At 53.4% G+C, this 22,820-nt stretch overlaps 1 protein-coding gene and 2 non-coding genes across 6 annotated transcripts in view; all 3 read left to right on the top strand.

The window, feature by feature from the left end:
- The window catches only part of Prrc2b (proline rich coiled-coil 2B), an 83,244-nt gene extending 60,763 nt beyond the window's left edge, over positions 1-22,481 (top strand). The window contains exons 16-32 of one of the 4 annotated variants that reach the window (XM_028756871.1): positions 551-2,605; positions 3,721-3,908; positions 4,287-4,432; positions 4,908-5,049; positions 6,520-6,602; positions 7,069-7,257; positions 7,352-7,549; positions 7,888-7,974; positions 9,111-9,215; positions 9,369-9,561; positions 10,296-10,393; positions 11,521-11,648; positions 12,071-12,311; positions 14,379-14,534; positions 15,091-15,182; positions 17,263-17,344; positions 18,605-22,481. In XM_028756871.1, coding sequence (XP_028612704.1) covers positions 551-2,605; positions 3,721-3,908; positions 4,287-4,432; positions 4,908-5,049; positions 6,520-6,602; positions 7,069-7,257; positions 7,352-7,549; positions 7,888-7,974; positions 9,111-9,215; positions 9,369-9,561; positions 10,296-10,393; positions 11,521-11,648; positions 12,071-12,311; positions 14,379-14,534; positions 15,091-15,182; positions 17,263-17,344; positions 18,605-18,736 — 4,315 coding nt within the window. In that variant the 3' untranslated portion in view covers positions 18,737-22,481. Of the gene's footprint in view, positions 1-550; positions 2,606-3,720; positions 3,909-4,286; positions 4,433-4,907; positions 5,050-6,519; positions 6,603-7,065; positions 7,258-7,351; positions 7,550-7,887; positions 7,975-9,110; positions 9,216-9,368; positions 9,562-10,295; positions 10,394-11,520; positions 11,649-12,070; positions 12,312-14,378; positions 14,535-15,090; positions 15,183-17,262; positions 17,345-18,604 lie in introns of all 4 variants that reach the window. The other 3 variants (XM_028756870.1, XM_028756872.1, XM_028756873.1) reach the window with 3 other exon arrangements.
- On the top strand, positions 9,967-10,051 carry LOC114612223. The gene has a single exon (XR_003709957.1). It is a non-coding gene; the product is annotated as a small nucleolar RNA SNORD62 (small nucleolar RNA).
- LOC114612222 lies at positions 13,805-13,889 on the top strand. Its single transcript, XR_003709956.1, has one exon. It is a non-coding gene; the product is annotated as a small nucleolar RNA SNORD62 (small nucleolar RNA).
- Positions 22,482-22,820: the final 339 nt, after the last annotated feature.

Below are 22,820 nucleotides of genomic sequence, written 5' to 3'. Positions count from 1 at the left end.
GGCCCTAGGAAGAAGGCCAATCCCAGCAGACACGGCCCGGGGTGGGTTGGGAGGAGTGTAAGCAGGCGTGCTTGAGTGTTTGATGTGAGTGGCTCTCTCTGATGGCCAGGCTGAGGCACAGGAGGAACCCCGTGGTCGTCGAACTGTAGATATGGAGTAAAGGGGCAGTGGGTGGGCTCCCAGGCAAGGTGGGTTGAGAGTGGGGTCTGGGCTTGCTCCCTCTGTGCGAGTACAGAGCTGGCCCTGCCACCTCTAGGCGCAGGCTCGCGACCCCCAGGCTCCAGCTTGTTCATTGCTCGAGGGGACTGCCGGCTCCTCTGTCTTCAGGGTGGTGCGTTGAGCTGCCACTGACATCTCCACGCTCACGGACTCCAGGGGCCACCGAGCAACGTGTCATAAGCTAGACCAAATGTTTCTGTTTTCTTTTCTTTTTAAAAACTTTTTTTTTCTTTAAAACAAAACAAAGCAAAGCAAAACTAAGCCCTGTTCAGCATGGAGGCCAGGAACCAAGCTCCAATCACATTGACTGATTTTTCTGGTTCCTTTTCAGGAATGAAAGGTCTTACTCTGCCTCTCCTGGAAGGTCAGGGGGCATAAGTGCCCAGCGCGATCTCTTTGAGGAGAGAGGGGAGGAGTTCTTGAGTGCTTTTGACAAGAAGGCCCAAGCAGACTTTGACAGCTGTATCTCTTCTCAAAGAATAGGCCAGGAGCTTTTATTTCCACCCCAGGAAAATGTTAAGGAGGTGGGTGCTCCTGGGGGTTGTACCCCAAACCTCAGGTGTTCCCCATTGGAGCCTGACTTTGTCCCAGCTGAGAAAAAGCCAGAGTATGGCAGCTGGGATGTTGGCCACCAGCCAAAGGCTGCCGACACAGCTAACAGCGTCGAGCTGGAGGCGCCCCGGCAGGAGCCCTCCTTTCATGTTTCCTCTTGGGAGAAAGAAGGGAGCCCCAAGAAACAGCCAAACCCAGAGCCCGAGTGGACACCCGAGCCCCGGAACTCCAGCAGCCAGCACCAGGAGCAGCCGGGCAGGACCCGGAGGTCGGGACCCATCAAGAAACCTGTTCTCAAGGCCCTGAAGGTAGAAGAGAAGGAGAAAGCACTGGAGAGGGTCAGGCAGGGCCTTGGAGAGGAGAGCTCCCAGCGGGCCACAGAGAAAGAACCCCTGTGCGGGGCAGAAGAGGATGAGGATGAGGAGAACAACCCTGCCCTAGCCAATGCCTCCTCGGCCCTGGAGGATAAGGCTGCTACCCGGGCTGGTTTTGGCCAGGAGGCTAGCAAGCTGGATGAGGATGCAAAGGCTGATAAGACCTGGGAGAGCAGACCCTCAAGGGAGGCCAGTGACGTTCCCCCAACCAAGAGAAACAACTGGATCTTCATTGATGAGGAGCAGGCCTTTGGGGGCCGGGGCCAGGCCCGTAGCCGTGGCCGTGGCTTCAGAGAGTTCACCTTCCGGGGCGGCCGGCCTGCAGGCAGCAACACAAGTGGTCTTTGTGGCACTGGTGTCCTTGGGTCTCGTGGCATGTACAGTAGTGGCCAGCGCAGTCACAGAGGCAGGGGCCTGCGTGACTTCCCCCCTCCGGAAGACTGCCCCAGAGCCAAGCCGAGGCGGCGCATTGCCAGCGAGACCCACAGCGAGGGCTCTGAGTATGAAGAGCTTCCCAAGAGGCGCCGGCAGCGGGGCTCAGAGCCTAGCCACGAGGGCACGCTCATGGAGAGGGATGAGGGTGCTCTGAAGGACTCGTGGCGCTCCAATAGGACTTACACCGAGGACCAAGGTGGTCTAGACAGCCGCAGTCGGGGACCCCGGACATGCGGGAGAGCCCTCCCACCTCGTCTGAGCAACTGTAACTATGGCCGCAGAACCTTTGTTGCCAAAGAATCTCCCCACTGGCAGAGCAGGAGCCCAGGCAGTTCCTGGCAAGAATATTGCTCCTCTGACCCATGTGGCCCACGGCGAGCCACTGACAGAGACTACATACCAGACTCCTACCGACACTCTGACACATTTGGCAGCAGGCTTTTTGAGGACAGCTGCACAGAGGACAAGAGGTCCTTTTATCAGGATGACCATGGGGCAGATTCTGAAAGTGCAGAAAACAGGCCCTTCCGTCGGAGGCGGCCCCCACGCCAAGACAAGCCCCCTCGATTCCGGCGCCTCCGTCAAGAGCGGGAGTCCCTGGGCCTGTGGGGACCTGAGGAGGAGTCCCATCTGCTAGCAAGCCAGTGGCCAGGCCGGTCCAAACTCTGTCCCAGGGACAAGAGTGGTCCTGGAGGTCACAGATCCCCAGAGCTCTCCTATCAGAACTCTTCTGATCACGCCAATGAAGAGTGGGAGACTGCCTCCGAAAGCAGCGACTTCAGTGAGCGTAGGGAACGGCGAGAAGGCCTTTCTGCTGAACCTGAAGCACAAGGGGACGGTGGCCTCTCTGGGGCCAGTTTGGGTGAAAAGAAAGAGCTGGCCAAGAGGAGCTTCTCCAGCCAGAGGCCCCTGGCTGACAGACAGAGCCGCAAGCTGGAGCCGGGAGGGTTTAGGGAGAAGCCTGTTAGGCCAGGTGGGGGCGAGACTTCCCCTCGCTGTGAGAGCCAGCCTCTGAAAGTCAAAAGGTAACACGTCAGTACCATCTCGGGTCCTTTGTCGTTGTCGTGTTTGCAGCAGCATCAAGTCCATGCATGCACGCCCTGCCGAGCCAGGCGGCCCTAGCCGCTGTGTGTGAGCGTCTCCATCACGTGCTCCTGCATTGCTTGTCTGCTTCTCCATGGTGTGTCATTGTTGATGTTGTTGTTGTGGCTTGATCAACTAAACCCAGAGTTCCCCATGCCCTACCCTCCAGAGGCCTTCTTGTGACTGCTGTGCTAGCCCGTGTTCCCAGAGTCCAACTTGAGGATATAGCTTCAACTTTACACTGATGCCTGTTGCCTGTGTGTGGTGCCTGGAAGCTCTGCAGTCTACCTGCTTGTTGCTGCTTGGAGCTGGTCAGAAGGCACCACTCGCCTTTGGTCATGTGGAGGTCGCTCTTGCTCCTAGTGGCCCTGCTTCTCTCTTGCTGCCGGGGCATGACTGGAGTCACCAGGGGCAGAGGGGAGCAAGCCGCTTTCAGCCAGAGCCTGCTTTTCTAGAAACTGAAGCTTTTGGCGTGGCCCATTGGATACTGGCCCATCCCCCAGGCTGCCTATAGGGAGAATATGGGCTTGCTGCCCAATCAGTGCCTCAGATTGAGATGTCTGGGGTGCAGAGGTCACACCCCTCCTGTCCTTAGAATTGAGTTCACCGTTCAGGTGTACATACTCCAAAGAAGTTGACTCAGGAAAGTGTCTGTTCTGTTAAGTGTTTGTGTGACCAAACTCCAGCCCCAACAAGGCATCATGAATGTGCCCAAGAGCCCTGCAGCTGAGGGAGCCCATGTTGCTCTGCTCGGTGGGCCAGTGCAGAAAGGCTGGGCCTTCTCTTGGGGGTCTCCACCCAGCTTCTCCCCACTGCAGTCTGTGGGAACCGAGGGCTGGGAAGAGGGCTCTCCAGCAGCCTTCACCCTGCCCACAGAGCTGAGCCAGCACACGCACGCACTGTGGCACGCTCTTGTGACCATTGATGGCGCAGTAGAAGGAACCAGAACTAGATAGCTGCTGTGTCTGTGTGTGGGCCTTGTACATTCAGAGTTTTCTACTTCTCTTTCCTAGCCTTTGAGTAATGGAGAGTTCATGGGCTCCTCCTTCCTTTGCAGGTCTCCAGATGAGGCCTTGCCTGGAGGCCTTGGAAGCCATTCACCCTATGCCTTGGAACGGACCACTCATGCCAGCTCTGACGGTCCTGAAACCACCAGTAAGAAAGCAGACAAAGAGGTTTCTTTGGCTGCCCAAAGGGCTGGTGAGCAGGAAGAGGCCCGGAAGCAGTTTGACCTGGGCTATGGAAGTGAGTTGGGGCTCTCCTTTGGAGTGAGGGTCGGTGCAAAACAACCCAGACTACTGTCTTAGGATGCTTCCAGCCTTGCTGAGCCCCCTGACATCTGTCTAACTTCCCAGACTTAAAGGGAAGCATCCAAGGCCATATGGCTAGCAAAAAACAGAACTGGGTGTATGAGTCTGCATCTTTAAAGGCCGTTGTCTCCCTCTGTGCTGTCCGAGCACAACCGGTGGGTTGTGCTTGCAATGTCTGCTCTCATGGGCAGAAGTGCAGGGCACAGTGTCTAGATTTCCGCAGGCACTCTTTAGTAAGTGGACTTCTGAGGCGAGCATGTCTGGGTGACTGTTGGGTGCTCTCGCCTTATTCTTTCTGTGCCCTTTGGCTCAGATGCTATCATTGACAACTGTGGATCCAGCCCTGGGGAAGACAATGAAGTAGGCTCCATGGTGGGTGAAGGTTTCATTGAAGTTCTGACCAAGAAGCAGCGCCGCCTGCTGGAGGAGGAGAGAAGAAAAAAAGAACAGGCTGCTCAGGTAAGCACCAAGGGCCAGAGGGCTGCACTGAGAAGAAGGGAAGAATATCTGTCAGGCATGCATTGTCTCCTTGTACCTGTCACAACTGTCCACAACAGACAGTAGAAAATGGAGTCACAAAGAAGCTGACCTGTTGAGAGTCTAACAGCCGAAATGTGACCAACCAGGATAGACAGAGATCAGCCTCAGCACCTCTAGTCTTCCTCTTCCCTTAGTGCCCCAGAGTAACTAGGTGACTCCTGTTCCTGCAATTCACAGTGGTCAGGAACCCTGTACAGAAATGCTTGAGGCCAGACACTGCAATTGGCCACTTCTGTCAGCCTGCTCCTGTTGGCCAGTCTGGCTATCCTGACAGTACACTCCGAGCCTGGGTTCTGAAGACAAGTGTCAGGCATCTCAACTTAGTTTGGGTTCCTAGGAGACTGCCATCAGTCGTGTTTTAAGGCTGGATTGCATCAGCTCCTCTTCCCTGCAGGTGCCTGTCAAAGGTCGAGGGCTTTCATCACGGATTCCTCCTCGGTTTGCTAAAAAGCAGAATGGCCTGTGTCTGGAGCAAGGAGATGTGGCTGTGCCTGGCAGTAGCCTGGGCACTGAGATCTGGGAGAGCAGCAGCCAAGGTGAGTGGATGCCTGGCTCAGTAGAGGCAGGGCACCTTCCTGAGACTCACACCTCTGAGCCATCAATATAAGTGTGTGATGACCTATTTCCTGGGCCCCAAGCAGAGTCAGTGTTGAGCGAGCATCACCTGAACTGAATTGCTGTGGCAGTCACAGATGGGCAATACATCCCTGTCTCCCGTAACTCTCCAGTAGACTAGCAGAGCCTGTGCATGCCTGCCACCCTAATGGAGGCATCCTGTTTCCTTACCTAGTGGAAGATTGACGAATGGCTTGTAGGGAGTAAGGGATCCCCTTCCCCAACATAGAGAAGGCCCTCTAAATCCCCCCCTGTTACTTTCTGTGGATGGAGGAAGTTCAGACTAATGGAAGTATACCTTCCTTCTTGAAAATTTTATTTCCTTAAAGCTTTTTTATTTGTTTTTAATGTCCCACTCAGAGCTGTGCTTCTGGTGAACTTTCACTTTAAAACATAAAGCCATTCCAGTTGATTAAATTCTTCTTGAAGGCTTGCAGTGAGCGGGGCCTGTACAGCAGTGAGCCTAGAAGATCATAGAGTTGCCTGAAAGTTTTCTGTGGCTTACAAAGGAGCTAGCTAGGAGAGCCCACCCTGCACAACGGTAGCTGACCCCAGGCTAGAGCAAATGCCACAGTGGGTCTGTGCCTTCATAGTTGTCACTCATCCTTCTGGTCTTGGTGAAGAACAGCACTCCTCAGTGACATTCAATGGCGGATGGAGGACACTTGCTTACCATGCCACGGTGTTCAGCAGCCAACATGCTGGCAATGCCTGAAATACCCTCAGCCAGGTGGGCACGGCAGCATGCACCAGACTGATGGGCAGTGTCTTCGAGGGGTCAAGGCTTCTGCAGGGTTTCAGTTGTTAGGCCAGGGCCCACATGTGCTTCATCCTGTGCATATGGTTTTCTGGGCTCTGTCTCGTTGGCTTTGGATGCTAGGAAAGGTCTGTAGGGTACTCACCAAATTGAGCTGTACCTTCCTGGATCATTCGAGGCCTTGAAGTAGCTGCCTGCTCCCAGTTTCAGTGCAGGAGAGTGCTTCCATAACAGGACTGAGAATTGTAGTGAGGCAAACCAGAGTGGCTGAGCGTGCTGGTGCTGAGTGTGCTTTCACTGAGCGTGCTGGCACACGCCTCCAACCTCAGGACTCAAGAGGCAGAGACAGGAGGATTGTGTGAGTTGCAAGTCAGCCAGAGCTACATAAGATCCTGTCTGAGGAGGTTGGTTGTTGGGAGAAGCTCTCGCATTAGTTAGTGCCGGTGTGTCAGATTCATTCACAAAGCTGTCTTCGGGGCAGTGTGCCCCACAAGGCGGGGAGTGGGGGGCTATTCCATCAGTTCGTCTTTTCAGTTGGTGTTCACTCCAGTGGAAAGGAACTCACAAGCTCCTGTCTTCCCAGACTGCTTGTCCCCCGTTGACGCTCTGACTCTTGCCTCCTTTCCTTTGGCAGCCCTCCCTGTGCAGGGCGCCGCCAGCGACTCATGGAGGACAGCTGTCACTGCCTTCAGCAGCACTGAGCCTGGCACCTCAGAGGTAAGTGCCATCACCCGTGAGTCCTGGTGCTCTAGCATACTCACTGGCGGCTGGGCCTTCACAAGGTGTCCCTAGCTTGTCACCCTCTTCAACTTTGGTTTCTGGTTCCTGTGTGGTCCCTGCAAGAGCAGAAAGACACGGGAGAGACTCCTGGATAGGGAACTGGGTTGAGAGCCACCTTTGAGCTGGTATTGCCTGCCACCTGTATGCTCTGAGTAAAGTGGGTTGGTGGCCTTGTGTTAGATCCATGCAGTGTCTAGTGACCATGACTTGATAGGATCATGCTTTCATTACACTGGGCTGGTGCTGTGGACCACACTGTCGTGAGGGCAGGTCTGGACTTTGGAGTGGAGGTTGGTGGTCGGGGAGGACAGCTGCCTGGTGCTGTCAACAGGCTGCTTCCTGGATGCTTGTGCTTTGCAGTCTGGGATCAGGGGTCTAAGCCATTTTGTGCTCTGCACAGCAGGGTTTTAAGAGCAGCCAGGGAGATAGTGGCGTTGACTTGAGTGCTGAGTCTCGGGAGTCATCTACGACCTCCTCACAACGCAGTTCTCCATACGGTACTCTCAAGCCAGAGGAGATAAGCGGGCCTGGCCTGGCGGAATCCAAGGCTGACAGCCACAAGGACCAAGCTCAGAAGCAGTCTGAGCACAAGGTAACCTAGAAGAGGCCCTTCTTTGTCTTGTCTTCCTTGATGCTGAGGGTACCTAGAAGCATATGTGTCTCAGCCCCTCTGCTTTTCCACCAAGGACTCAGAACAAGGCTCTGGACAGAGCAAGGAACACAGACCAGGACCCATCGGCAATGAGCGGTCGCTGAAAAACAGAAAGGGCTCTGAGGGGACCGAGCGGCTGCAGGGGGCCGTTGTCCCACCTGTTAATGGGGTGGAGATTCACGTGGACTCCGTGCTGCCTGTGCCTCCCATTGAGTTTGGAGTCAGTCCAAAGGTGAGCTTCGCTTTATCTTCGTTCTCTTTTGTACTTGGATGAACACTTAGAGTTGTCCCTAAAGGAGAAGGGGAAGCTGGGAGCTGAGCACTATTGGGAAGAACGTTAGGACAGAAGCAGTGGTGGGCAGGTGTTACTGGATTGCTCTGTGGCACCAATGGGTAAAGCTGGGCTCAGAGGCAAGCCCAAGGGTCAGGGAGATAAGTCAGCTGGCTTCCTTTCTTGTGTGTGGTCCCTCCATGTGGCTCTGGTCAGTGCAGAATGGACACTCACTGATGTGGGGCTGGGGTCGGATGAGCTGGTCCAAGGCTCAGGTGCTGTGTCCCTTTCTTTTCCAGGACTCTGATTTCAGCCTGCCACCTGGGTCTGTTTCTGGTCCTGTAGGGAATCCAGTTGTCAAGCTTCAGGATGTCTTGGCTAGTAATGTAAGTCAGCATGCCCTCCTCCAGCTCTGCCGTGCACTAATGCTGGCTCTATGGTTTGGGGACCTTTGGCTGGAGGTGTTATCAGTCCTCTTTTTTTTTTTTTTTTTTTTTTGGTTTTTGGGACAGGGTTTCTCTGTATAGCCCGGGCTGTCCTGGAACTCACTCTGTAGACCAGGCTGGCCTCGAACTCAGAAATCCGCCTGCCTCTGCCTCCCGAGTGCTGGGATTAAAGGCGTGCGCCACCACCGCCCGGCTGTTATCAGTCCTCTTAAGGACTGGGTCCTTTGGTTTATTTAGCCCTGGTCTCCACGCTGTGTTAGCTGTGGGGCAGACTGCTCTCCCTAGGGAGAGAGCTCAGGGCAAGCGTTCTAAACACTGAGCCACACACCCCAGCCCCAGACTATCCTTTCACAGCTAGTGGGCAACTCTGGTTAAGCAGGAGGTGCCTCCTGGAAGCCAGGCTCCCTCAATACAGGTAGCACAGTGTGTGAACGCTGTTGCCCGTTGGGTTCTGTGCACTGGAGACTGAGAGATTTAGCCTTGTTAGCTCCTTGGAGAAGCAACCAACAGCTTCCCTCTGACCTGTCCTCTGAAGGTCTGCTGGACGAGGGAGGACATCCAGACAGTATTCCCAAGAGGGTTGGGGGAGGAGCTTTAGTGTTTCAGAGCGATGCCAGTCCTTGAATGAAAATAGTTGGGGTTTGATGTGTTTGAAGGCAGTGTTAGCCATGCCTCCTCACTTTGGGAACCCTGAATGAGTTGTTACAATTGACTAACGAGCCTAGTGCTCTAGAATGCAGTCATTGCATTTCCCACCTGTGTTCGGAGGGCCCAAAGAGCTGAGTGACAACCACCAACCACTCTTTCCTGTCTGGACCTGGCCATCTGCAAACCAGGCGGTAGATTTCTGCCGAGCCAGGTACTTGTTTCTTGGCAGCTCGTTCCTGTTTGTGTTGCTGGGACGTGACTGTGGAGGGCCAGTGGAGTGTGGGTATGGAGGTGACTTCCGTCATGGAAACTGATCTAGGCAGCCTGTTCCAGATGAGTCCTGGTCACAGGGGTGTGTTTGGATGAGCAGCTGTCCTATGTCCCTGAGGCCTGCCTGTGCCCCATGACTTTCTTTCTCCCGTCTCCAGGCAGGACTGACGCAAAGTCTTCCCATCCTTCGGCGGGATCACCACATCCAGAGAGCCATCGGCCTCTCCCCCATGTCTTTCCCTACTGCAGACCTCACGCTGAAGGTAAAGCCAGGCCTGTGCTGGAGGAGGGCTCCGCCAGCACCTCAGCTGTGAGGAGCGGGATGGGGAGCCCTTCTACACTCACAGTTAGGTTGCTGCTCTCCCCTTTTGTCCCCAGTAGTAATTTGCATCCTTCCCCTCCTCTTGCTTCCAAAGATGGAGTCTGCACGTAAAGCTTGGGAAAACTCCCCCAGTTTGCCGGAGCAGAGCTCTCCAGGAGGTGCAGGCTCGGGCATCCAGCCTCCATCCTCGGTGGGCGCCTCCAGCGGGGTCAACTACAGCTCCTTTGGTGGAGTGTCAATGCCGCCCATGCCTGTGGCTTCTGTGGCGCCTTCTGCTTCAATGCCAGGTATTACATCCCTGAGCCAGGCTCAGGAGCCTTCTCCATTCAGTCTCCAGAAGCCAGATCCACAGCTCTGTTCTCACCCACAGGGTGTGCATGACACTTGTTTCTAGGTCAGATAGTTACAGCTTCCCACTGCTCTGTGTAATGGCTGCTCTGTTGTGAGTAGCAGGATGCCATAGAGAGGCACTTGGAATTGCCAGAGGGGAGTGAGCAAAGATACAGCTTTGAGTCATTGCCAAATCCCTGGTGAGCTGCTTTCTTCTCCAGTAACGCAGGCTGATGATACTGAACCACAGGGTGGCTGCACCCATGAAGCAAAGGCTCACTGCCCTCTGTCGCTGGTAGCTGTTTCGGTTCTTCCTGTCATCATGCTTGTGACTGGGGATTTTCAGGACCCAGTTGCCAAGGTCTCAGTGATGTGGTTCCAGTAGATCCTTCTGACCCTCCACTGTGGACTCAAAGCAGGGAGATGAAGAGGACAGTGACTGAGAGACCCAGACAACTCTCTTCCATAGTAAACAGCCCACCCCAACAGCCCAGCACTCCCACAGGGCGTGGCTGAAGACTTAGGTGCTCTCCTGCACCTGTCTGAATTTCTTGAGCTGTGTGTGCTGCATCGGAAAACCACACAGCCTCTGTTCACACATGTCCTCAGCCCCACTGAGTCCCCTGGGAAACATGGCTGTGCGCAGCAGGAGGCTTGATCCTTTCCTTCCTTGTCTGTGTTCTGTCTCCAGGCAGCCACCTCCCACCTCTATACCTGGATGGCCACGTGTTTGCAAGTCAGCCCCGACTGGTTCCTCAAACGATACCTCAGCAGCAGAGTTACCAGCAGGTAAGGGTAGCCTGGTAGCCAGAGGTCAGAGACAGCACAGCTGTGGTCATTCTGCATTTCTTTGCTGGTGATCTTCCCCCTCTCCCCCCCATGTGATACCCAACACTGGCAGACCATGGCACCCAGAGAGTGTAGACAGAATCTGAGATGACAGGCATGGAGTAGGCACCCCAGACTCCTACTCAGGGCCGTCACTTCTCTGAGCTGAGGATTAGCTACAGTGGTTTTACGTTGGTAGTGGGAGCCTGATGGCCTGAGTCCCTGGGCACAGATGAATTAGAAGGAGGCAGTTTTAGGGATAGGCAGGATGTTATCTTTGCACAAGTTTGGAATTCTGTCTGTGTGACACTGGCATGTTTTGGAGCCTCCTTCCCATAGACTGGTGCTAGCCTCCCATACAGCCCGGACGTGTTATGTCTGTGCTATGTGTATATACTGCCCACAGAGGCCATCCTCTGGCATCCTCTGGAACAGGAAATAGACGGTTGTGAGTGGATGCTGAGAACTGAGCCCAGGTCTTCAGCAAAAACAGTGCTTTTAAACACTGAACTGCCTCTCTCTCTAGCACTTTCCTTAAGATTTTTGAGTCTCAGCTGGGCGGTGGTGGTGCACGCCTTTAATCCCAGCACTTGGGAGGCAGAGGCAGGCAGATTTCTGAGTTCGAGGCCAGCCTGGTCTACTGAGTGAGTTCTAGGACAGCCAGGGCTACACAGAGAAACCCTGTCTCGAAAAACCAAAAAAAAAAAAAGATTTTTGAGTCTCACTCTAGCCCAAGCTGGCCTAGAACTGTTTGGCCTAAGCTGAGCTGGAACTTAGAGAGGTCCGGTAGCCTTAGCCGCCCAAGGGCAGATATTACATGAGTAAGATACAGCATACTGAGCTTGCGTAGATCCTAGAAAGGATACTCAGTGGAGAGATCCACCTCCACTGATGTGTATAGCTGGACTCTCTCCTCCGTGTGGTTCTGTAGAGCAGCGTGCCTTGGTCTTACGACTTACTGACCTTTTGCTGCGGGAAGACAGATGAGATGGGTCGAGCTGTGTGCCCTTGCCATCCAGGCCAGGACTGGGTGGAGGTGGGGAGGCGTGTTGCAGGCGGTGCAGTCATCACCTGGCTCCTGTTCACAGGCTCCCACTGCCCAGCAGATCCCGCTATCCCTTCACACATCTCTGCAGGCCCAGGCTCAGCTTGGGCTGAGGGGTGGGCTCCCCGTCTCCCAGTCCCAGGAGATCTTCAGCTCCCTGCAGCCTTTCAGGTGAGACAGCTGAAGTGTCAGACCTCCATGCTCTGCTGCTGCGTGTGTGCTGCTCTGGGGGACTAGGTGCTCTGTATTCCTTTCCAGTGCACCACAGACTGCTGGGGGATCTGTCCCCCCTGCCAGGTCTTCTTCCCGTGCCCTTCCCTCTACCCACTGCCCCCATACCTCATAACCCAACCTATCCTTTCTATGTGCATGATGATTTTAGCCTTGGGCATCACTGGGTCTTCCTGGGCCTGCCACAGCTTGGTTGTGTTCACGGTCCCCTAGTCAGCAATATCAGGATCATTTTGGTCCTCTGAATCATTCTCTGGGGAAGCAGCGCTCTGTTAGCAAGCCCTCGGTTCCTATGCTTGCAGGTGTTGGAGACAGCTGTGTTCCTTGCTCGCCTGTTCCTGACCTCCATCTGGCTTTTGCAGGTCTCAGGTGTATATGCACCCCAGCCTGTCACCACCCAGCACTATGATCCTCTCTGGGGGCACGGCCCTGAAACCCCCATACTCTGCGTTTCCCGGCATGCAGCCCTTGGAGATGGTGAAGCCACAGTCTGGCTCGCCCTACCAGCCCATGAGTGGAAACCAGGCCCTGGTCTACGAAGGACAGCTCGGCCAGGCTGCTGGGCTGGGCACCTCCCAGATGCTGGATTCCCAGCTCCCACAGGTCAGTGTGGTTTGTTGGTAGTCTTGTCCTTCCTTGCCTCTCAGTTGCCTCTTTTGTTTGTTTGTTTGTTTTGGTTGTTGTTGTTGTTGTTGAGACAGGGTTTCTCTGTGTAGCCCTGGCTGTCCTGGAACTCACTCTGTAGACCAGGCTGGCTCAGTTGCCTCTTTTGTGCTGATGTTCACATGTATATCTCAGACGCAGAGACTCTTACTAGTTCACAGTACTGTGTTCTCCTGACTTCCCCTTCCTCTAGCGCTCTGTTCTAGAGATGTCTGCAACCCCGAGATGATGGCTATGGGACTGGAAATGGGGCAGGTCCCTTCTAGTCCTCACTTCAGAGCCTGAGTCAGAGCTGGCTGCATCTTGCAGCCATGGCCCTTTCTGCAGGTTGGAGCTTCCCCCTGCCAAATTGTGCCCTCAACCTCTGGCCCCGTGTGGCAGCTGAGTGGGCTTTTCTCTCTGTCAGCCCGCTGGCCTGCCCTCTTACTCCGTCTAGATGGCCTTGTCCATGGCCATGTGCAGGGATCATGTGTGGCCACAGGTCTGCCTCTCTAAGTGATAGTTACCCGTGCTCTGAGCACGTTGACTCTGGCCGCTCCTGCAAGCTGCTCCTCTCAGCACCCCGTGCCATGGCTTGTGTGTACTCCCGGGAGTAGATCCTCAGAGCTGTGCACACGCTCGGTCTCCATCAGTCCTACCTCCTAGCGGCCACTACTGCTGCGTCCCCCATGCTGCCTTGTCCTCTTCCTCTCCCATGATGGCTTTCTTCTGGACCACTGTGGCATCCTGACCCCTCGGATGCCCTGCAGGCCACCCTGGCAGGTATCCTTCTCCTTCCTGTCCGTGTGGAGGGACGCTCAGTGCCGAGCTCTTCACTGAGGGGGCCTCTCTAGACCGCACCCTCAGCCACCCCATCACAGCATCACCCAGTTGCCCCTGACCCCTAAAATCATGTTCAAGACTGTTTTCCCGGCTCTCCTGTCTCCTCACGCCCTCTTCCGTCCTTCCCCGCCCCCATCTAACAGTGGCTGTGCCCTTCATCCCCGTCTTTGCTCTCCTTTCTGGTCACTGTCATCCAAGCTCCACCTCGAGTTGATTTCTTCTGCTGCTTTATATCTCGTGGCAGCTCCAGCATGCTGATCCAAGACAGTGTCCCTCCAGTCCTGCTCATCTGGTCTACGCTACTCCATCCTGCTTTTCCCACCCCTCCCGCTTCTGGCTCTTCAGTGGCTCCTGCCTCTGTCTGTCTGCCCCCCCCACACACACACACACACCCATCCTCACTACTCTACCTTCTGCTGTGCTGGATCTATAGGGTCTTCTCCTTTGCCCTCCTTTTGCCCTCAGCCCTCGATACCCCATACAGTGAGTATAGCAGCCCAGCGTGTCCTGGAAGGGCAAGCGCCAGGCTGTCCCCTGCCCAGACGTCGTCCTTGCCTGGCTTTACTCTGTTCCTGCTGCACTCTGCTCTGAGGTTCTGGTGTCACTATAAGTCTCAATGATGTGGTTCCAATAGATCCTTCTGACCCTCCACTGTGGACTCAAAGCAGGGAGATGAAGAGGACAGTGACTGAGAGACCCAAGTGGCCCAGCTCTGCCCAGTGCTTATCCTCACACCCAGGCTTGTTCTGGACTTGGGGCATGATCTCTTGGCCTGTGGGCTCTGCTGTTCTTTCTGTCGTCTTCCAGAAGGCTCTCTGAGGCTCTGGTTTGGCCTTCTTTTCTGCCATCATTGATTTAAAAACCTGTGGCTCCCATCTTTGTGCCGCACAGAGGGATGTGAGGACAGGCTTCCTGTGCCACCCAGCTGTCACTGGGAGCTCTCTGCCGTCTTCCCCTCCAAGCCTGCACTCTGAATGGCATCCAGCTATATGCAGCATGGCACTGCTCATGTCTGACTGTGCCCTGTGACTTCTCCAGCACCCTTTGTTTAATGAAGACTCCAGGGCCTGAGGCCACACAGTCTCCTGCAGGTGCAGAGGCCACTCACGAGTGCTGCGTCCACTCCCATTGCTAGCCTTCTCCCTAGTGTCCCTTCTACCTCCTGACTGTCCTGTCACCCAACAGCTAACTATGCCACTGCCTCGGTATGGCTCCGGGCAGCAGCCACTGATCCTGCCACAGTCCGTTCAGCTGCCTCCAGGACAGAGTCTGTCTGTTGGAGCTCCCCGGAGGATTCCTCCACCTGGCTCCCAACCACCAGTCCTGAACACCAGCAGAGAGGTAAAGGTGGTCCCAGAGAGGGACATTGTGCAGCCAAAGCCTCTGCCACAGAACGCCCATAGAAAGGGTACGCCCCCAGCCTCTCACATTGCAAAGGCTCAGATGCTGGATAATTCTTGCTTATGTGTAAACTAGTCAGGAAGATGAGCGTTGGTGTGTGCAAGCCTACCAGGCAGCAAGGAGTGCCTTAGCTAATGGGGAGGAGCCACATGGAGCTACCACAGATGCAGGACAAAGACTCTTTAAAAAGGACAGGAGTCTGCGCTTCTTACCAGGTCACGTGGGGCTCTGATGTGCCGGTGCGCTCACCTCTCCTGTCCTTTCAAGGAAGAGTCTGTGTTCTTGCACATGCTTTTACTCCTCACACTCAGAAAGCTAAGAGAAGGGATCGGAGTTCGAGGACAGCCTTAGCTATGGAGTGAGGCGTAGTCTCAGAAAAAGAGTAAACAAACACTAAGAGTCAGCTTCCCCTTGAGCCCAGGTTGGGGTTGGGTCTGCTGTGGGCTAGGCTGTCTCTGGGCTGCTGAATAACTCTGTTGCTTCTTGACCACTCTAGTCCACTCAGATGGAGTTGAAAGGCTTCCACTTTGCCGACAGTAAACAGAATGTTCCTACCGGAGGCTCCACACCATCCCCGCAGGCCTACAGGTAAAGATGAGCCCTGAGGTTGGGGCTTATCGCTGAGTGTTCTATAAGTCACTTCAAAGAGCCCATGGGCCCAGGGAAAATGGTGGAAGGCAAGGCCCCCTTTATATCCCTGAGTGTTGCTGAGGTGTCCTTGTAATGTGCTCATGCTGTAGTTAGCTGTGGCAAAGCGAGTCCTGGGGAAGCTGCCTTTGTTTCTAATCTGCAGGGTAAGATACTCCAAGGAGTAAGAACTTTCTGGGGTGGCAGCCCCAGCCCCACGGTCTCATGTCCAAACGCATCCTCTGACCCTGTTAGGGAACTTCTTACAGTCGGGTGTGGGTGGCCTTTCTTCCCAAACCACAAACTGATACCCGCCGTTAGCGTCCTTGGTTTTCTACCTCCAGTAACCATCAAGGTTCTCCTTGCCTTGATTCAGAGGTGTCTTTTGGATCATGGCAGGGGCTCTAGATTCCCTCATACTGGGTTGAGGGTGCAGCTCTGGGCCTGGGTCTGAGAGAATATACAGCCTGATACCTTGTGGTTAAGCACTGAGTGGGACAGACGGATCTGTAGTGTCTTTCTAGAGATCACCTAGGAGCACACCGTGCAGGTGGAGTCCTGCATCTGTGCCTCACTTTACTGACTCCCCTGATGCTAGCACGCTGGGCTGGCGATGCCTCCATCCTTTCCTTGAGTCACGGCTGTGAAGTGAAGGCCCCTGTGTCGGTCTTATATACGCTCTTGCTGTTGTGGCTTTTGTTTGTGTTTGTTCTGCTGCCATTGCCTGGCAGAGGGCCCAAACAGCAGAGCCGTGTGGAGGGAGGGGAAGGAGGAAGAGAAGAAGCTTCAGGAAGGTACACACACCATAGTCCTGCCTGCTCAGTGTGATTGCAATGTCCTGGGCTCGGTAGGTTGTAAGGAGGGAAGTCTTGAAAGAAATTGGGCACTCTAGCCACAGACTGAAAATATTTGGGAGTAGGAAGGGACCAAAAATGATTTCTTGTCATCATTTCTAAACAATGCAGTACAGCTGCTGTTGACATAGTATCTGTAAGCAGTCTAGGGAGGATTTTTCAAGTATAGATGAGGAGCTGGGAGTGGGTCAGTGTAGAGACACTGCGTACTTAAACTCATGAAGCCAGGTGGTGGTGGCGCACGCCTTTAATCCCAGCACTTGGGAGGCAGAGGCAGGCGGATTTCTGAGTTCGAGAGTTCGAGGCTAGCCTGGTCTACAGAGTGAGTTCCAGGACAGCCAGGGCTACACAGAGAAACCCTGTCTCAAAAAAAACTAACAAACAAACAAAAAAAACCAAACTCATGAGGCTCTTGGTTCCGTTCCCAGAACCAAACAAAAACAAAAACCACATACTGGAGCACATGGCTAGGTTACATGTAAATACCATGTTAACTTTACCTGTGAAGAGAGGAAAAGGCTGCTGGATATGGAAGATACAGGCATTATGGTGACCAGAGGGATTGCTATGACTCTTGTATAGTTCCCCAAGGATTTCAGGAAATGGGCAACACCTTGCAAAAAGGAGTCCTCAGTTAGAAACTCAAGGGATGTGCTGGCCCCATGATGGCTTCTCAGGCTATGGTGGTACCTAGCACTAGACAGCCTCATCCCCAAGAGACTCGCTGGCCTCTGCACAGTAACTCTTTCTTACAGAAGATCTTTTTCTCATGAAATAGCTAAGGGCCCAGTGACTACATGTGGTCATAGATCTCTCCCCTCCCCCCCACAAGTGAGAACGAGGCAGCCCCTGGTATAGCTCCTTGGATGCTGTTGCAAGCCTTCATCTGGACACTGCACCACACTGGTCCAGATTCCACAGCCTGAGGGTGGCACTGGCTGTCTTCTCTCAGCAAGAGCTGTGGCTCCTCTCCTGGGTGTGTCTCCGGGGCACTGTTAACCACACGCACCCACCCACCCCCCACTCCCGTTTGCATTCTTAGCTGTCTCAGGTCTGTGCTTTCTGTCTGCTAAGGCCTCTGGCCAGAGGGCCTCCCTGCCTCTATCTGCCTCCATGTGCTGCTAGGCATCGACTCCATCTCTGTGGTGACACATGTGTATTCTCAACCCTGCCTTTGGTTTTTTCAGGCCTAGCTCTGCTAGCCCCAGTGGGAAGCCCTCTGGATCAGCAGTTAACATGGGCTCTGTGCAGGGACACTACGTTCAACAGGTAGAAGATGGCTTCCCAGACCCTGTAGCCCTGGACACTTAGGCCTGTCTCCCAGCGCCAAAGGAAAAGGGACTGTCCAACTGATGGATGGTTTTTATTAAGGGAAACATGCCCTGGTGCTTAGAGCTGGGCCATCTGAATTCCTCCTGAAGAAAGCTCTTCTCTTGATGGGTGTTTGGATCCTTCCTTGTCCTGCAGAGAAGGGAGGAGCCTGGTTCCCACAAGAGGAGATGCCAGAAGGTGTACTGTCTCTCCTCAGCCATTTTTGGCTGTCATGGCGCTCTAGGAGACATGGTTAGGCCTGGGTTAGCTCAGAGGCTGGGCTGTGTGTGTGTGCTAGCTCTAGTGAGTGCTGTGGCATGTCTCTGTCTGCTTGGGTGGGATCATAGACAGGATACAGCCTCCCCCACTTGACAGTAAGGATTTCTCCCTGTCTCTCCCTGTAGGTCCTTTCTCTTCCTCCTGTAAAGCTGGGCTGGGACTTAATAAATTTGTCACTGACACGTGGAGGTGTGAGGGTGACGGCTCTCTTTTTTGTCCCCCTTTCCCAGTGTTCTTTGGAAGTCTGCTCCTGCTGCGGGATGATGGGTTTCTAGCCCTTTCTCCCGGAGCTGAAGGCAGAACTCAGGGGCAGAGCACTTGCCTAGCATGTGTGAGGCCCTGGGTTCCAACCTCAGCTGACAAAACAAAAACCACCCAACAAAATTTTCCTCAGAAGTTAGACAAGTGAGGTTACCCCGTGCAGACCACCACTGTGCAGACCACCACTGTGCAGCACTGCCAGCTAGTGCAACCATGAGATAGATCAGTTGGATCCTGGGGAAATGGGGTTATTCAGAGACACTTGGGATGGGGGCTTGACTGAATTGTGCGCCAAGATCTGGGAGATCCCGGTTGGCTTCATCCCTCTACAGATGGGTGGGTACCCAGGCCCATGGGGTAGATTGCTCTGCTGAAGGGGCTATTTGCTTGTCAGCGGGGCACAGGGTGCACTGATTTGAAAAGGCCCTTCCCATCAGCCTTGGGACCTGAAATGTTCACCAAGGATGTGCTACTGAATTCTCTGTGGACCACCTGGAGTCTTACCGCCTTTCTGAATCACTGCACCCATGGGAGGGACCAGGGCAATTCTGCCTGCACACCACGCTCCTCCCTGGTCTTGTGAGGATAGCTTTTGGTCTGACATTGGAACAGGAAGGGAGTGGTCTCTACACATTTTGCCCTTCAGTCACTTTGATTTTCTTGTCCATCTGTCCTAAGGCAAAACGAGTGGATGAAAAGCCCGGCCTGGGAACCGTGAAGCTGCAGGAGGCTTCTTCAGCCACCTCCCAGATGAAGCGAACCGGAGCAATCAAGCCTCGAGCAGTCAAGGTGGAGGGGAGTAAAGCCTGAAGGTGCCTGGCATCTCTTGCCTCACCCTAACAGGGATGGTGCAGCACACCAGCCTGGACAGCCACCACCTGGGACCTTGCCAGAGTCACCGTCCCACTCTCCTACCACCTGGCCTGGACAGAGCTCTCTTCCACTCCCGAAAGCTCCTGAAAGTTCCATCGTCGGCCAGCCCGCCTCGTGGATATATGGCACTGACCTGCTTGCTTTGGTACAAAAGAGCAGACTCCCTCCTTCCCACCCCTCTGCCCAGTGACTGGAGTGAGCCTCCTGTGCAGTGCAGACCTGCCCGCCCGCCCCATTCCCTAGGCACAGTGGTTTGACAGCAAGGTCATTTTAGCTGGAGGCTTTTTGTTTTAAAAAGCAGCTAAGGTTTTTACAAAGGGGAAATGAGAGCAAAATGCTAGCTACGTCTGTATAGCTGAACTTTTATACGGTCTTCGCTGTCCTCTCTATGCTCTGCTGTCCCCAGTGGTCGCCTTTTATCTCTGTCCTGTTTGACTTGTCACAGCACTACCTTAAGAGGTGATTCTTAAGAGTCACACACACATACATACACACACACACACACATCCCACAGGCTGGCTAACCTTTGGGGTTTGGAGGACATGACCAGACACTTTGGTTGACCCCTAGCCACCTTGGGCGCTGTGAGGTTGGTATCTGAGTTTAGTTCCAGCCCCTGGCCTGGAGTTAACTTTTCAGAATAAGAATTATCTATTCTAGGCTCTTGTGCTGTCGTTGGAGTATTGCACACCAGAGAGGAATTCTGAGTTACAGTTACCATTTTGTAATCCAGATTGGACTGTGCATCTAAGGCCCCGTGCTTTAGCCCCTTTCCTTTCCTCTCTGGAGCCTACTGTGTCCCTCTGTCCCTGTCCATCCGGCCCTCACAGCTTATCACCAAAACCAGTGTAAGGACACAGGTGAACGCACGCCTATTAGTCATGTTTGCAACAGGACCGACCATGGCACATTCATCTTATGTCCTTCACCCCTGGCAACAGGGCAGGGTGTTGCGGGTACCCTTCCTTAGAGAACTGGGTAGGGTCACAGTGTGAGTGGCCTGCAGCCTCCCTAAAAGAGTGGTGTCTGGGGACTGTTGCTTGCAGGTTTTGTGTGAGCTGTATGCGAGGCTTCTTACCTTCACTAAGAACGAGGAGATTTTCCCATCACTCAAAGGGGAATGAAGGGACATTTCAGGGTGCTCAGCTGCTGAGGATCCCCATTTAATCACCCACACGGGGATGTTGGTGACCGCCCACTTCAGAGAGCTCACAGTTGGTGGCAGGGCTGGGACCAGCCTGTGGGTCTGTCATCAAGCATCACCATGGGTGTGAGAGCAGAGCAGCAGCTTAGGAGCTCTGCAGTGGCTTCACCCTGCCTGGTTGGTTGTTAGAAGGAATTAGAAGTCTGCTTCCCCAGCAGGTAGTGCCACACTGTCCCTGTCATTACTGGGCAGGGCAGCCTCAGTGCAGAGTTTCATTGCAACTGCAGCACTCCGCTCCTTCCTCTTGTCTCTGCCCTCCGACCTTCGCTCACTTGTCTCTGTCCCATCTCTTCTCCTGCTCCCTCCTTAGAAGCACTGCCTGCATAGGAGTCCCTGGCACAGATCTGCCTGTGCTCCTATCTGCTCTCCATTCCCCAGAAGTGTCTGGTTACTGTCCCAGTGATTGAGTCCTCTACCCCACTGCCAAGCTCTACCCTGACAAGTCTCAGTCAGTAAAAGCCACACACAGTCACCTCTACTTGTCCTCCTTAGAAATGTGGCCACCTCACCTAATGCTTGGTGGGCACATGTGTCAAAAGAAGCAAACATTTTCTCCTTCAGAATTTCACAGGATGCTGTTACAAACTCAAAATGTGCCCTTTAGGTGAGCCTGCTGTCAGAAGGCAGTACTCCCTGTTTAAGAAGAAAAATTAGGAGGTCACCTGTTTTCAGTCCTTTATCTCACCCTCTATTCCCTCCTGCCTCCCACCCTAAATAAAAACAAGAAACACTAGAATTTATTTATATGTATTGATGTTGTAGGTCTAGATGGAAAAAAAGTAAGTGTCCCACTGCTCTGTTTATATAATGTCTGAATTACTCTGTGCAGGAAAGGCCAGGAAATTGCATGTGAAATTTGGTGTGCTCACCACCTCTGTGACCTCAGCTGTGGCCTCTGCCCCTCTGAGAGGCACATTTACAACTAGACTCTGGGGACAGAGGGCAGGCTTCAGGCCAAATGTCCCTATCCTTCGGATGATCTGGTCAAGCCAAGGTTTTAGTACAGAGGTGTTTTAAGGTGGAGTATCTCTTCATGTGGTTTTTAGAGTCAAGCTCAAAGTGTAAGAGGACTTGGGCCTTATTTTGGTTTCGAACCCTCATCTTCAGATCACACATAGAAACAGGAGCATCGGTCAAGGTGCCTTTAGTGGGATCAGTAAAGCCCAGCCCCTGCCTTTTCTACTGCTGAGATGGGTGGGATGGGCAGAAGGTTTTACTCCTGCCTACTGAAGTCACCTCCTACTGCTGGTGACTTTGTTGGTGCCACTGATGGTGAAATCCATGGTTTGGCAACCAGGACTCTTCAATCTATTGGTCCTGATGCAGTGTGTAGCATCTATCGATGAAGACTTCTGCCAACTCCATTTAGTCTGGTCTCTTAACAGTTGCTTTCCTTGTCTTCCCAAGTTTACCATTTTCAAATTCAGAGTTCACAGAACACTTCTGGGTCTAAGATTCCTTAAGGGGGATAAACAAAGGATGATTGCAATACACATTCAGAAAATCTGGGTCATTTCCAAAGCCACGGTTGCTCTGCTGCTTCTAGAGACACTTGGGTAACATGTCAGTATCAACCTTGCTGTCCCGCCTTCTGGAGCCACCTTCCAGATGGTCAATGATGAAGTCGTGAATGATTTGACACTCAGAGCCCTGGGTGCAAGAATGTGCCCACTGAGACCCATGAGGCAACTCTGGCTAAGTCTGCCCCCCAACATCCACTGGGGTTCCCCCCTCCCTGCCAGGTACCTGCATGTTACCTTTCAGGTCCGCCTTGCCCTCATTTCCAGCAAGTCTGGGTTAGAGGGTCCGTTGGGAATCTTTTACAAGCAAGGGCACAGAAGTCTGGCTTCTGTATTCTTTGATGAGTGGAAAAGCCAGCTCTTCTTGCTCTAAGACAAGTTAGGTCATTTGGAACAGAGTGGTCAGTGTTGGGGATAAGCACAGTCACCCAGCTGTGCTCTCCACTAGGCCTACCAGCTCTGACAAGTGATCTTCCAGGCGCATGCCACCTGCAGCTCCCAGTTGCCTGCTTCAGACCTGCCACATTCCCAGGCCCCGTCTTTGGCATGTCACAATCCCGGAGCAGCAGTTCCCATGAAGGCTCCTTAGTCGAAAGGGGTCCTGTGCCCTCGGCTTTCCACCTCGTACCTTTTATAGAAAAGGACTTGGGGGGGTTGTTCTTTTTGAGGGTCCTTTTGTTTTCTTTTCTTTTGGCCTTCTTTCTGTCTTTCACTTAGACCAGCTATTTGAAAGGGCAGACGATGCTAAGGATGTACTGTGCAGCTTGTTTAGACGTGATATGGGAAACCTCTTTGGATGGGAATTGGAACCGTGAATTCACCCTCCCTTCCCTCCGGGTCAGTCCCTGTTGTTTCTCCTTTCAAATATGTGATTGTACTAGGTCTTTCCATATGAAAGAACTCTCCTTATTTAAATAAAAAAAAAGTATAAAAAAATAAAGCCAAACATGCTTTCTCAGGTTGTGTCAGTTTTCTGTCATTGGGAGAGTACGGTTTCACAGCTTCCTGAGAAACGGAGCAGCACTGTGCTGTGGTAGGTTTCCAAGGACTGTCACCTAGGCAGCCACTTCACAACAGCTCTTGATATGACTTTTGCCTTTGTCTTCCATAATTGTGTTGGTTATTTTAAAGCCGTAAAACAGGATTCTAAAGATGTCCTCAATGTGGAAGGAAGGTGATTTGGGGAAATGGAGCAAGGTCTCAAGCGACTTAGCAGGGACTAAAACACATGGCCTCTGCAACGGTTAACAAGGGACTTGTTGCAGATCATACAAATTAATGTATATTCAAAGACATT

The sequence above is a fragment of the Grammomys surdaster genome, unplaced genomic scaffold, assembly GCF_004785775.1.
Source record: "Grammomys surdaster isolate TR1022 unplaced genomic scaffold, NIH_TR_1.0 126133, whole genome shotgun sequence".
NCBI classification, from domain to species: domain Eukaryota; kingdom Metazoa; phylum Chordata; class Mammalia; order Rodentia; family Muridae; genus Grammomys; species Grammomys surdaster.
Note: the sequence above shows the minus strand (reverse complement) of the source record. Positions and strands in the feature narration are given on the sequence as shown.